Source organism: Ctenopharyngodon idella, chromosome 3 (assembly GCF_019924925.1).
Source record: "Ctenopharyngodon idella isolate HZGC_01 chromosome 3, HZGC01, whole genome shotgun sequence".
NCBI lineage: Eukaryota > Metazoa > Chordata > Actinopteri > Cypriniformes > Xenocyprididae > Ctenopharyngodon > Ctenopharyngodon idella.
This window is the reverse complement of record NC_067222.1, coordinates 22,863,299-22,877,796: the sequence shown is the minus strand read 5'-3', so window position 1 is coordinate 22,877,796 and position 14,498 is coordinate 22,863,299. Positions and strand designations below refer to the sequence as shown.

At 35.6% G+C, this 14,498-nt stretch overlaps 1 protein-coding gene across 2 annotated transcripts in view; it reads left to right on the top strand.

Annotated features, from left to right (window-relative positions):
• wnk4b (WNK lysine deficient protein kinase 4b) overlaps positions 1 to 2,076 on the top strand; it is a 63,137-nt gene extending 61,061 nt beyond the window's left edge. For both annotated transcript variants that reach the window (XM_051887544.1, XM_051887542.1), the window contains exons 19-20: positions 175 to 269; positions 415 to 2,076. In XM_051887544.1, coding sequence (XP_051743504.1) covers positions 175 to 269; positions 415 to 417 — 98 coding nt within the window. In that variant the 3' untranslated portion in view covers positions 418 to 2,076. The remainder of the gene's footprint in view (positions 1 to 174; positions 270 to 414) is intronic.
• The last annotated feature ends 12,422 nt before the right edge of the window (positions 2,077 to 14,498 follow it).

Below are 14,498 nucleotides of genomic sequence, written 5' to 3'. Positions count from 1 at the left end.
ACTTTATTAATGTTACTTTACAATGTGCATGTCTGTTTCAGACCCACACAAATGCATTTTTCTTTACAAAGTATTATATAATTATAATAACAGCCATTTATTGGTTATAGATGACAGCATAAATGCCAGTAACTCATACATGTGTACAATGTAATTTCCACAAACACACTTCAGGTATCATACGGAAGAACTCAGTGAGCGGCAGCAGCAGTGGGTCACAGGAGAGGAACAGTAAAGGAGTGACCTTTGCCACTGATTATGCCAGAATTGTGAGTGTAACCACAGAACTTCTATTTACTTTCATTGATTATTACCTTTCTGCACCTCTTTTTTTTGGTTTGTTCTTTACCCCCATTAATGGAATTCTCATTTTAGATGCTAGATGCACTGACCTTCCTTTTATCTTTCCAACAGTGATTTCTTTTGCTGAGGAGCTCTTTGGCCCCCGTCCTACTCTTGTTATGGATTGAAGTGACAACATTGCGTCCTCATGAAACTGCATGTGTGAGCACATGTTTGTAGAAAGAAGAGTGTTTTCTTCACAGGCTGTGATGTGAATATTTTAACCAGTATACCTCTGCTCAGTATTCTAAGGATGACTTGCTTACCTAGTGAGCTTTCTAAAGAGACACGGCATTTGTAAGCACAGACTTTATACATGAAATGTGTTTAGAGATGCGATGTAGCTGATCTCAGCACTGATTTATGGAGAAATGCCCACTCGTTTTCAGCTTTAGCACCCCGGTGGTTGAATGTATAATGTCCATGTGGTTGCTCTTTTCGCTATAATTTTGTCCATATTGCATTAATTATAGCTCAACTTGTCAGTTAATTTTTATTTTCAAACTCCCAGGAAGTCATAAATACCTGAATGAATCGGTACTGTAAACAGTTTAACTTTTTTCTTTTGGAAAATTACGATGCAATTGAATGCATGCAGTCCTTATAAGAACTTTTAGGCCTCACTGTAGGTTTGCTTTTACATAAAACAGTATCATGTATATATTTGACAAATTGTAAAAATGTTCATCATAGATTACAGTTCAAATGTGACTTTGTTGCTGAAATATTTTGCACACACCAATTGCACAAATAGGTTTTTTTTTTAATTTCCATAACTCACAGTATTGATAATGATTTTATTTCTCTTTTTTGATAGAGAACCTTCCTAAAATTTCTCTCTGATTGTTGTAGATATTGTGAGTATCCACATCATAAATCAATGCAGAATGCAAGTTCTGGAATCATTGTAATATTTAAATGAGGATAATAAGCATATTTTAATGTGCTTATCAGTCAAATCTCATTTAGATGTTGCATAAAAGTGACTGAATAAATGGATTTCTGGTGATATCAATCTAAACAAAGTATCTAAATCCATATTTTAGAGAACAAATAGTGGACAATCACTCAAATAAACCTGCCTGCAATTCATTAAATACCCATACTGCCATTTTTTTCTATATTATAAATTGTAAATTATACATTTAGTTTTAATTTTAGTAGGTACTGATTAAGAATTTAAATCATACAGTGAATTTGCTTTGAAACTCTTCCGTCTTAATGCTTTTCCTTTTGTTATTCGTATCTTAATAGTTAATAGAGTGTGAAATGCGGATGTTAACTCGTGTTTTCTTAATTGAAAGACGAAATACAAGCAAACACTGACACATCGCACTTTTCTGTAAGGCGTTTGCCAGTAGATGATCTGTATATAAGGACAGGGTTGAATTGCGGCGTGTCTAAGATTGCCACTGCCTATGCAGCGATTTTACATATATATTAATGTGTGAAGATAAAAAGAAACATTGACAACTGAGAAACTGTGAAGTTTGAACAATTGTTGCCTTAAAGTATCTGCATTTGATGGGACAGCAGGTGTGTTCTACTGCATAGCAAGAAAAGATTTATATATATAGATATATTTGGATAAAGAGAAAAGCTGTATTATATTATGTGGGGGAAAAATGTTGTACTGCCATTCAGATTGTGCCTCTTTTTTTCCTTTTTTTACTCTAATTTCTGGATGAAACATGATTGTTGTAAATATACAAATAAATAATGATTCACAAACAACCGAATGTTTCCTGAGATTAAAACTGTATGAACATGTCATATACGCTGGGGTCCAAAGGTCTGAGACCACTATAGTAAAAATGCTTATTTTTGCATACTTTTTCAATGTCCAATTCCAGTTTATTGTTGTAAAACTTTTTCAAATTATTACAACATTTTTCAACATTTAAATTATATTTCAGCATAACTATATAGTTAAAAAGTAGAGTTTAAAAAGTCTATGAATATCTCACCTTGTCACAATTATGCTTAATAGATTAATCTAGAAATAGTGCAGAACCTTTAAAAAAAAAAAAAAAAAAAAAAAAATCAATTGTAGATCATACTGTACAAAAAAAAGTCTAACAACTTTATTTCTAGGTTTGAAGGGGTAGTTCACCCAAAAATGTAGGCCTACTGTTAATTTATTCACCCTCAGGCCATCCAAGATGTAGGTGGGTTATTCCTGGGATTCAGTAATATTTCAACTTGGATACTACATACTGTATGATTATTTTTCTAAATACCCCACATCATTAGGCAAATATCAAACCTCCAACAAATTATATTTTCCCACCTCAGGCATGAAAGACCTTTTATTATTTTCAGGTTTTTTATTCTCAACCCTGTAACAGACAAAATGGAATTGATTTAAATAGGATTTTACACAAAACTTGTTATAAAACAAACATCTCTGCTCATGCGTCCCTCATAACAATTTAATAACTACAAATGTAACATGATAATTTTCACATTTTTTATGGGACTGAAGTTACTTTACTTTTGTAAAAAAATGTTTTCATTTTAGATGTTTGACTAAAACCACAATTTTATTGTGTTAGTCCTTAATATGTCAGGTGGTAATCAGCAAGAAATGCCTTCATTTTTAATTGTCTTCCCTATTTTTTTTCTAAAAATATGAATGTGACCAGGTTGAGAATAGTGGGATTGAAGACTGTAACAGGTTTGAAGGTAGACATTGCCTTCAATTTTATGTTTTTAATTCTCTCTCACTCATATTTCTGGTCACGCACGACACTGTCTTTCTGCTGCTGATGTGGGTGCCATTTCTGACATAGGATGCTTGTCAATGTTTAAGTGGACAAATTACATCAAATATTCTATTTATAACAAAATTATGAGTTGTCATGATTTTGGTAAGGATCAAGTTTACAACCCTGAAACAATGAGAAATATACAGTATGTGACAGGGTTGAGTGTGATGGGGTTGTGTTTTTTTTGCTCAAAATGGCCACTGCTCCTTGTGTAGTGTAGGAGAGTAGACCATATATGGCAGCAATAAAAAAAGTACATTGTATATACTTATGGATTAAAATAAACGTTTGAAAAATAATAGTTTTCCATAGTTGTAATTATATGTGATGGGGCTGAGTTGTTAAGCTTGATAGTGCCCTCCCTGACTATAATACGCCTCAAAAGTATGATTAAAAAGTATGATACTACTTACCATTATCTTCTGCACCACTGTTAAAGATGTAATTTCTGGTAAATTATGTCACATATGGATGGAGTCTAAATTATTACGGTCACAGAATGGTTGGCGTGACAGGGATTAAACCGCCATTTAAAAAAGTCTGGGGGAATTACCCAGGTGTATTTTTTTCTTCAGTAGAAATGTAAAAAAAGATTTGCTGTTTTTGCTGAAACCGTGGTCCTTGGTGATTCATATAATGCAAGTCAACGGCTACAGTAAATAATAATAATAATAATAACAAAATAAAATAAAATAAAAAACATAAACAGGCTCCTGATGTCATAATGCAACAGGAAGCTCGCGCTCCAGACTGTTGTGAACGCGCTCAGGACAGTTTGCTAAGGTTGTGGATTAATGTTGTAAATAATGTTCAGTTTTTTTGGCACAGACCGATCGTTTCGTTTCATAAGACCTCAATGTATTGTCAGGAGCCACGGGTATTAACTTTGTTTTGCCTGTGTATATATATTTTTTGACTATCAAAGTGACCGTAGCCGTTGACTTGGATTATACTGTATGAATCAGCGAGGACCACGGTTTCAGCTAAAAATCTTCTTTACTGTCACCTACATCTCAGATGGCCTGAGGGTGAGTAAATTAACAGCAAATTTTCATGTTTGGGTGTAATATCCCTTTAAGTGGCAACAAATATATTTGCATCCATTTCTTTTTCTTTCTTTTTTTTAAACAAATCCGAGCAAGAATGTTCTGTTTGGCGTTGAGCAGCTGTTATTTATAACTGCACGCATTCCCCAGATAGACCGCAGGCTCAGTCTCAACGTCCAAAAACATCATCTGTACTGACCCTTCTCCTGCTGTAGGATGAGGAGAGTGATATTTTTAGTACCTATTGTTCCTAAACTAGGTTGATTCAGGTCATCATCACATTGTGTAGCGTATACGTATTTATACTGCAAGACAGCCAAAGAGCAATAAACCAAAAACCAGCTCCATCCAAAGACAACATCGGGGACTCGTTGCCTGTAGATTGTTCCCTCTTTGTTTAACGATGCAGTTTGACAGTATGGTCGGATGTTGGCCGTAAAATCATGTAATGGCTTGAATATGTCCTTGTTTGGAAATGAGCCTTCTTGCTGCTCTGTTTATGGTTTCAAACACTCGTATTGGCCAAAGCACAGCCATAAAGAAGAATAATTAATACTATTTCTATTTATTCAGCGGATGGGAATGACTGAGGGTGATGAAGTCATGCGTTAGTGTATTGTTGCATCAATATAGAAATATGGGTTGAAAAAAAAAAAAAAAACATCTGTGAAGAACAAAACTGTAATGAACTTGGGTTTGCTTTCACCTCACGGCCACTAGAGGTCAGTGAAGACTCTCTTTCGGTCTTAAGTTAGATCATATGGCAAAAATAAGCTAGTCACTGCATTCCAATTTGCGTAATAAATTAATAGTATGTGAGATTAGTAACAAAAACAACAACAAAAACATTTGGATGACAAAGGTGCAGAGATAGAATTTTGGAAGATTGTTTTTTTTTTTTTTGGCCAGTATTACCCACAACCCCTTGCACTAAGAAATGAGTTTGTGGCGGTTTTCAATGCTCTTTAGTCAGGGTAGATGTCATATTTAATTCTTTCATGCATGAAAATGAGGCTGTGAGAGATAGAAGTACAGTATGTTTTGTTTTTCACTTACAGGTAGATAAATGAAATTTATCATGGATACGTCCACCCTGACTACATAGAAACTATGAATCAGTGTTGTTATTGATAACTAAAACTTTATTTATTTATTTATTTATTAAAAAAAAAAGCTGAAATAAAATAAAACATATATATTAAATGAAGAACAAACTAAATGAGAATTAGCTAAACTAACTGAAATAAGTTGAAGTACTTAAATTACTGAAATAAAACTAAAACTGAAATAAAATTATTTGTTATTAAAATTAAACTAAATTAAAATATTAATAAAACTATAATATTATATAAATAATACTAAAATAGCACTGCTTTGAACATATTAAAGCAATAAGCCCCAAGAATTCGTGGTTTACAGAGAATTTATAACAGCAAAGGGGCATTGTTAGGCGCGACTTCAGCCGTGACTTATTCACGATACAGCACTAGCCTTGAGTACCTTATTGCTTTTATAAAATAGTTACCACACAATACAAATATTAAAGCCAAAAATATGTAATAATGCAACTTTCATGAAGTAAACTCTTACTAAAAGCCTTCCTTCCACCGGAAAAAATAGTCCCTGACCGTGAACAGCAACAGAAGTTAAATTTATTACGCCATTAGATGGCGGCAAAGACTGTCTTTATGAGTGAGTCAGTCAGTAGCGAAGACTTTTACATTGAAAAGACTGAACTGTTGTGAACACGGACGCAACTGACAAATGCTTTGACTAGCGCTGTCAGTACGGGAAAACCCCTTAACTGTTAAAAGGACAGGATAAAGGACATTTAAACAATTTTTTATTATGAATATAGGACTGACCTGAAGGAAAATGCTAAATCTGAATGCAGGTAATACACTCGCTCACTCGATCTCTTTCTCACAATACTCTTCTACATAATACAGTAAGCTTCAATGAACAATATCAACTGAGAACAAACCGTTTACGATGCTAAGAGTGGTTGCTAAGGGTGTCGTGTAGTGATACACAGAACCGTTGGGTGAAGCGGTCATAGCCGTGTTTTATCGTGAATAAAACACAGCTATTGACCAATCAGAATCAAGGACAGGAACTAACCGTTTTATAAACTGAATTTTAAGGTAACAAATTAGCATAAAATGCTAATGCATGCATACAAACATTTGTGAATGGTGTTTGTTGTATTAAGCCACAATTTTCTGATGTTGTAGAATGTCCTAATACTCACACTCAACTTACTACTCACTCAAAAGTAAAGTATATACTTTGGCTTACTTTGTCTTACATGTTAATAATTATACAGTTAAAAATGATAACCCTGATGCAGTTACAAACAGTTTGACATTCAGAATGGGCAGTGTGGTGTGAGGTGTTAACACAAGGTGATACTGTGTGTTTTTCTAGTAACAAATTAAACAGCTATGTAGCATTCTTTTGTATTATCTTAAAGCATATTGATTCTTAAAGCATATTGATTATCTTAAAGCATATTTATTGCATTAAAAAGGGTTTTCTTCCATCGGCTCTATTCCTCATTTGTTGCTAATTCAAAATTAATTAAGTCAGTTAGGGGCAAAACTGCACCATTTGTCACATTGAGACTGCCAGCTACTCTGCTGTCTGTAAATACTGTGGGTTAATCCAGACTCGATCTGTTTCACAGCGTTCTCCTCCACAACAGGATACATCTCGAATCTGACAATCTGCCACTCTTAACAGACACATGTGGCCCCATTCTCTACTTCATTGACTCCATGTGGTCACCATGGTAACCCAGCAGTGGCATTTTATAGCGCTGCCACGGGGGGAATTCCTTCTTTTTGGCACAGAATCTCTTCAGGGGGGCTCGTCTCTGATTTGGTCCTTAGCAACCAGTAGCTAAGCCGCCTTGTTGCCATGCGAGGAGCTCCATGCAAGAACCTTTCCTAATCGCCTCCGCAGACACTCGAAGATATGCAAAGCCTTTTATATGGAATTCACATATAGGCCAATATGACCCACTGATGGCTGGTGGCAGCAGGTGATGATGGGTCACGACACCAACCTGTGTGTGTGTGTGTATATATATATATATATATATATATATATATGTGGTGTGTTTATGCATGTGTAGTAAATATAGAGTATATACAGGTATATGTATATGCACTGAAAAAAATTGGTCTCGGACTTTCTTTGAAACAATTTTAATTCAGAAATTGCTAGTGAATTTCACAAATAATTCCAATGAAATGTAAAAGTACATTGAATTAAACATGAAATTTGAAGTAGAAAGACTGAAATAGTATTGTAAAACACTCCAATAATCTTTGTTTTATTTACTTTTTAAAAAATGTTCTAACTTATTTGTAGTGTGTAAATTGTATAATACATTTAAATATATGAATATGTATAAATATATTATATAATTTACATATAGTTTATATGCATATACCAGCGCTATATGTACATTTAATATATTTATAGGCTATAAATGTATATTTATATATTTATGCATATATATATATATATATATACAGTATATATATATGTATATAATTAATTTTTTTCTATATATACTATTTACGTATACATGTAACAGTTCTATATATACTACTTGATTTATGGATGCAGTTATGGTCATAACTTTACATACTGTACCCCCTGCAAAATCTGTAAAATGTTAATAATTACAAAAAATCAGAAAGCTATCATAAAAATTTATTTGGATATTGCGGGATATGCAATGTCACACTGGCAAATCCATTTGCATATGCCTGCATCGATGAGTAGTTTTATATCATTGCACCATAGGCTGCGTCCACTGGTATTCGCTTAACGACTGACATTTTCGTACACTAGATGTGAGCATTGTGTCGTGTCAAAAGCAAATAGAACACATTATAATCACTGACGCTGTCTGCACTGGATACAGTATACAGATGCATGTTCAGTTTCTGACATACGGCACGGACTTGAGTCTGTCCACAGCAGGACAAATGGAAGAGTGAAAAAACACTCACTTTGACATGTTCAGTTTAAACAGCTCGTTTGCATCTATGTACAGACTTCAGAAGGATCCCAGCATCGTAAACAAGTGGATGTTTTATTTTAATGCCGCCCGGATCGCATTGAAAGACTCGTGTTTCCACCACAGGAACTTTCCCCAGGGACTAGGGACTTTGGGGTGGTACTCGGTGTGTTTCAACTGCAGGAACCAGGGTCTAAATGAAGTTCCGGGTAAAAATTTCCCCCTCAAAAAGTCCCTGCTCGCAAGGTAGTACTTTTTCAAAGTTCAGGAACTTTTGGGGGTGGGACTTGGGTGCTGAACATGCTAATTGGTTGAGTTCACACAGCATTTTGATTGGTTGACTCCACAAAGCATTTTATTTCAACCACCAAGTCTTTCGGTGCGTGCAGTAAGAACTGTGGAGTTTAACAAATACGACCGATGGACCGACAACGAGGTTCAGGCTTTATTAAGCTTATATGCGGAGGACGAAATCCAGTATGAACTGGAAAGTTGTGCGCAGTCCTACGTCACTGGAATAAATCTTCACGACTTTAGACTGCGATGGAAAAACAGACCGCAACATGTCTAGGGGAAAAAAGTTCCTGTCAAAAAAGTTCCTGCGACAAATTGGTCTGGGTAATTTCGGTGGAAAAGTGGCTTATATGTTTGTTCGGAGCATTTCGCTTTGTAAACGAGGCACTGTGTAATGGAGGGTTAGCAAAGAAACTTTTGTTGAAAGATGAAGCCGCTAACTGTATTCGATTTGACAGCAGCTGCATCACAAACCATAAGTAAATGATTTCATAATGCTTTGTCTGTAAATGACGGTTTTATATGGATAAAACTTTCAAAACCCTTGCATGCAATAGTGAGTGGGCATTGATACTGTTTCCAGTATTATCCATTATCCAGTCATAACAGTGGTCATTTACTGGCACACCTTAAAGGAGACACCCACTTAAAAAAAGATCATTTTAGACAGAGGGTCAGAATGAAGGTACAAAACAATAATTTTTCTGCATATATATTTGTCTTTTTGCGCAGAAAAACTTTATTAACATTGTAAGTGAACCTCAAGGAACATTTTAAAATAATTTTAAAAATCCATGTCATGACCCCTTCAACATTTTGCAGACTGCAAGAGGTAGGTCAATTTATGACCACAATTGTATGTTTTCTATTCATCTGTTTTCAAACAAAATTGTCAGTCAGTCCTCAATATCAGCCCTCAAAAACAATATGATTTAAAAAGAAAAAGATACAATGCTCATCTCTCTCTCAACATACACTAAGGAAACAAAGAATTGCTAGCTGCTAGGATGCAATAACGCTCAGTAATAGCCATCTCCCACATTGTATTGATCTCTGGGTTTCACTGACGGGAGTCACGCAGGCTGCTGTAAGCAGACGTGGCAGATCCAGAAAAAGCGATTAAGGAGGAGTCAATGGCACAGTGCAATCGCAGCACATTGCTGCAAGGCCATCGGGAGCAATGCTGCCTGGAGCGGTCGGTAAGCCTCCTATCTCTGGCACCCACAAAGAACGGCGAGTGACATTTCTCAGCTTCCCCATCCTCCTCTTCTTCTCCCCCCTGCCTTTCGTGTCCCAGGCCCCCCTCATCACTTCACCTTCACTAATTACCGGGAGAGCCAGAGGAATCCTGGAGACCAAGGCGGATGTAAGGATAAACTAGAAGACCAAGGCTGTTTGTTGTCTTGCATTATGGATAGTTAGTAAATGTTTTGGCATGGAAGGAATGTCCCAAATCACATTTACTTAAATCTAAATTCAAAGTAGCCTAATAGCATTTGTAATCCAAAAGCTCTTGGCGTGAATAGTCCCATGAGACTGAGCTGACTTCTGTTTTGGCACCAAAGAGTGGTTTTAGTTCCCCTTTTCTTCCTTTTAAAGCATGACACTAGGTAAAATTTGAACTATTACATATCACCATACTTCCCCAGTTCATTTATCACATTTTGTATTACAGGTTATGTTTAAATATACAAAATGAAGCATTATCCTATTAAAAATGCACACATTTTTACACATTTCCAGAACAGAAATCATTGGATAAGCATTGGATATTGCATTGGGTTTAATTTTGTCGACATAATAGAGTTAAAGGTTTTTAAAGAGGGAAATCGGGATATTTATCACTAGCGGCATCTAGCGGTGAGGTTGCGAACTGCAACCAACGACGCTCACCCCTCCCTTTCGGAGAAGCTACGGTGGCCGTCTGGCCGACACAAGACAAAGATGTCGTCGTCTGAGACAGCAGAGAGTAGCTAGTGAAGCAATGAGGTTTCTTCTTACTTCTAACAAAGAACGGTCTCTGCTTTTAACAAACCAGACGACTACTACTACTTTGTGTGTATTCAACGTAGTGATGATGCAAGCTGCCTCTAAAAACACGAACGATTTAGAAGAACAACAACATAGTGACTAATGCGCTCTGTAGAGTGTTTGTCCATTTAGGGCTGCTGTAGAAACATGCCGGCGCAAAATGATGACTTGACATGGAGGGGGACCCACGGTGTATGAGATAGAAATGGCTCATTCTAAGGTAATAAAAACACAACGGTTCATTATGTAAGGTCTTTATTCGCCACTGAAAACATATGTATATTGTATTGCATTTCTGTCAATAGATCCTCCAAAATTTTACACAATGCACCTTTAAATTAGATTTTATTTTTTATATTTTCTGTTTTAATCTTAGTTTTAGTAATTTTGTTGTGCGTTTGACATTTTTATTAGTTTTTTTTTTTTTAAATGTATATACAGTTTTATTACATTTCAGCTTTTAGTTTTAGTTTATTTATTTTTTACTGATTTTAGTACTTATTTCAGTTAATGTTTAGATTATTTCAAGTATTCAAAATGTTTTTTTTTTAGTTTTAGTTATAACCCTGATATGAACAAATTCTTCTGCAAAAACCTTCAGAATATTGATAGGAATAAAACTGTAAAGTGTGGTGAAGTGAAGATTTCTGGCTTGGTGCATGAGAAATGGCCTTTAAAAATATGTATTATAATATAAATCTACAGATGCAAATATATGAAGTGTAATAAAATAAACATTATTAGTATTTTGGATGTTTCTACTATTTTGAAAGAAGAAGCCTCAAATCATATGGCAAAATCAAAATCTTGACCAGTGCATGAAAAAAACAGCGACTGTTTTGTCTTGACTTACAACGACTTGTCCTGAAAGTAAACAATCAACTCAGGGGCAGATTAATAGATAGACACCCAGCGAGATTATACTCAAGGGTGGAGGCGGTAGCATGCAACACGCAGCCTTGCATAAAGGAAATTCAATTTAGATTATTGCACCGGTCTGCTTTTGCCACCCATGGGACTAAGGGGCTAGAAAATCACAGACTTTGGGAGTTTAATAAGGAGTCTTGGTCGACTGTAGCGTATAATCTCTATGTTGATGGAAAGCATGAATGTGGCGACACGCCCTGTGTTTGTTTATACGTTTAATTGTACGAAGCAGCTCACCACAGGCCCGGGCAGCTCTTTTGTGGAGCCTAAACATGGGAGATCTCATTTTGATGTAGCCTTGAGGATTTATTGATAAGCAATTGCTTGAGGAGGCTTATGAAAAGCTGTCTCATTCATCAAAAACGTGCTTCCAGCAGAGCGGGCCATTTGATTGGAGCTTGGTGATCTCACAAAGCCTGATTTCTATAAATGGGAAATGGTTCCTTGGTTACCTAATATCTACCTCAGCAGACATTGATGGAACAGTTGTCTTCGAGACATTGGCAGATTGTTTTGGCTGAGCGGATGGGGCCTCATGGGAGTTTTGAGTTTCATTTGCAAAATCTGCACAGTCTAATCATTGCGATAATACAGTGTGAAGCAAAGGCTGGTTTCACTTTCTCTGAATCTGCCATAAAAGCAATTTAGAAGCATTTAAAATATGTCCGTGTAGAGGAGCTGATTGCACAATTTGTCATTTAATGTCTGGAGATGCATTTATAGCAACAAGAGGATTTTTCCAGCAGTTGAGTTACACATTTGCCACCTATCAGATTCCCTGTTTTCTCTATATACTCTCTTGACCTCATAATCTATGGGCAAAAATTGAACACAAACAAGTGAAAAACAGTTTTAAGTCTTGGACTTTTTGTCATTTTGGTGCTTTGTTTCTCTATCAGCACATTTTACATTATATGTACCTCTTGCTTACAATTATAGTTTGTTTTTACAGCTAACAACCACAAACACTTGAGGAGAGATGGTAACATTTCCTTATTATACCCTATAAAACATTTGAAACTGTGGCACATAAACTATTATATGAACAAGCCTCCAAGAAGACATCTGTCTTAATCAAGGAGTATAATGTTATGTCCAGATGGCCTAGCTTTTAAGCTACTATTTTAAATTCAATGGTAATTTATTGGTGCTGCGAAGACACCATTATTGTTGCTCATATTACGATTAAGGATTTGAACAACACCGTAATCCTAAGTATTAAACTTTGGTGAATAATTTGCACCATTTGTGCTATGGACATGAATGATACCTCAAATCATATGGCTTGTTGAGGAAAGGACTTGTGTTTTTTGCATTTGACATATGATAAAATCGGTGAAAAATCCCATATATACTTACATTGAAGGTGGGACCGGATAGTTTTTATGTATTTATTTAGAATAAATAAGTGAATATAATGGTTTGAATTCATAAAAAAAGGTCAAAACATACAAAAACGAGTGGGAGTTACAATCTGAGAAAAAAGTCAAAAATAAACAGTATGGATTAATGATTTAGGGATGGGTTATTTTGACTTGGGCCAATAAAAAACACCTGGAACACCCCAGCAGTTTAAGATGTATCTGCATTGAATCTGCAGTAGTCCAAACCCATGCCACGTCTGAGGTGGTCAAAATGAGGAAATCTGATCGGAAACATTTTGTTTTCTGCATTAAATTTGCTTCCATTTAGTAGCCATTCCACCGTGTGTAACGTCTCAGAGATTCTGCCAGCAAACCCATCCAGTTGACATATCAATCAGAGCAGTTAGACTTTTACTCAATTAAGTGTTGGCACTAAGCAACTAGAAATCGAATCTATTTCGCATTAGGCGCTTTCTTTGTTAATGCTTTGTCCAGTGCATCCGACAGGCCTCGTCTCACCGTGCCAGAGCCGTCTAAGATGTGCATTCTTCAAAGCGGGATAGATTGTGTACAGTATTTTTTATGGTAAATTTTCCACTGAATTTTCCGTCTTTAATCTGAACTACTCACTTTGCGTTAAGTTTGTGGGTTTTTTTTTTTTTTTTTATGTAGATCATTAAATATAATCTTCTGAGAAAATTCATACAAATGTGCACTTTTGTGAGTCAGAGAGTGAAGTTTGAAGGAAAGCGGTGTTCCAAGAACTGCAAAAGCTTGGCTTGTTCATGTCAGATATAGAGTTTCTTAAAAAGTTGTATATTCAGAAAATCCATATATGGCCTCAGAGGCAGCATTTTATAAGAAACATTTACTGAATTCTTTCTGTTGTGTTTCCCCCTTTGATCAAGGCAATTACCAGAAAACAGTTCCCAAATAAAGCACATTTTATGCATTGGCCTGTTCTCAGTCGGTCATTCTGAACATTTTTTACACCTTAAAAGATTTTACACAGAAATGTTTTTGATTCAATCACAGCACACGGAGTCCAAAGAGTCCATTAAAACGAGCAATCTACAAATTCCTCAGAAATGCCAAGGACTTCCATTTACAACTCTTAGCCCTTAGATAATCAGAGAGTGTTGGGCATTATTGGCTAGCCTATAATCCATTAATACCCTTTTCATCCTTAAGTGTCAAATATAAAGTGGAAAACATGAGTAATGATGCAGAGGATGGCATTAGCTTCAGAAGGGCGTTGATGCCCATAGGCAAGTTTGAGCAACAGAAGATCATATAAGATCAATGACTCAACTTGTCCTACATATTTAAAAAAAATTAAACAACACATTTGGCACATTTGATGTAGACCCCCCATCTTAAATATTTTTAGTGATAAATGTAAGTAACAGAAATGCTGAATAAGTCTGTTGATACATAGCCTACATACATTTAAAATGCAATGAATGAATAACCTAATCATTAAATCTTTAAAATATAAATTTTAGAGACTCAATTCAGAAAATGAACCCAGTTTTAAAAATATTGAAACATGGTGTAAAAGTCAGCATTAATCTATTATTAATTATTCTGCATCAGGCTCAAGTGCAGCGTGTGGAGAACGGGAGGCAGACGTACTCTCCGCCTCCTCATGAATAATGCATAATAGCTCCGCCCACTAAGCGCAGAAGCTGTT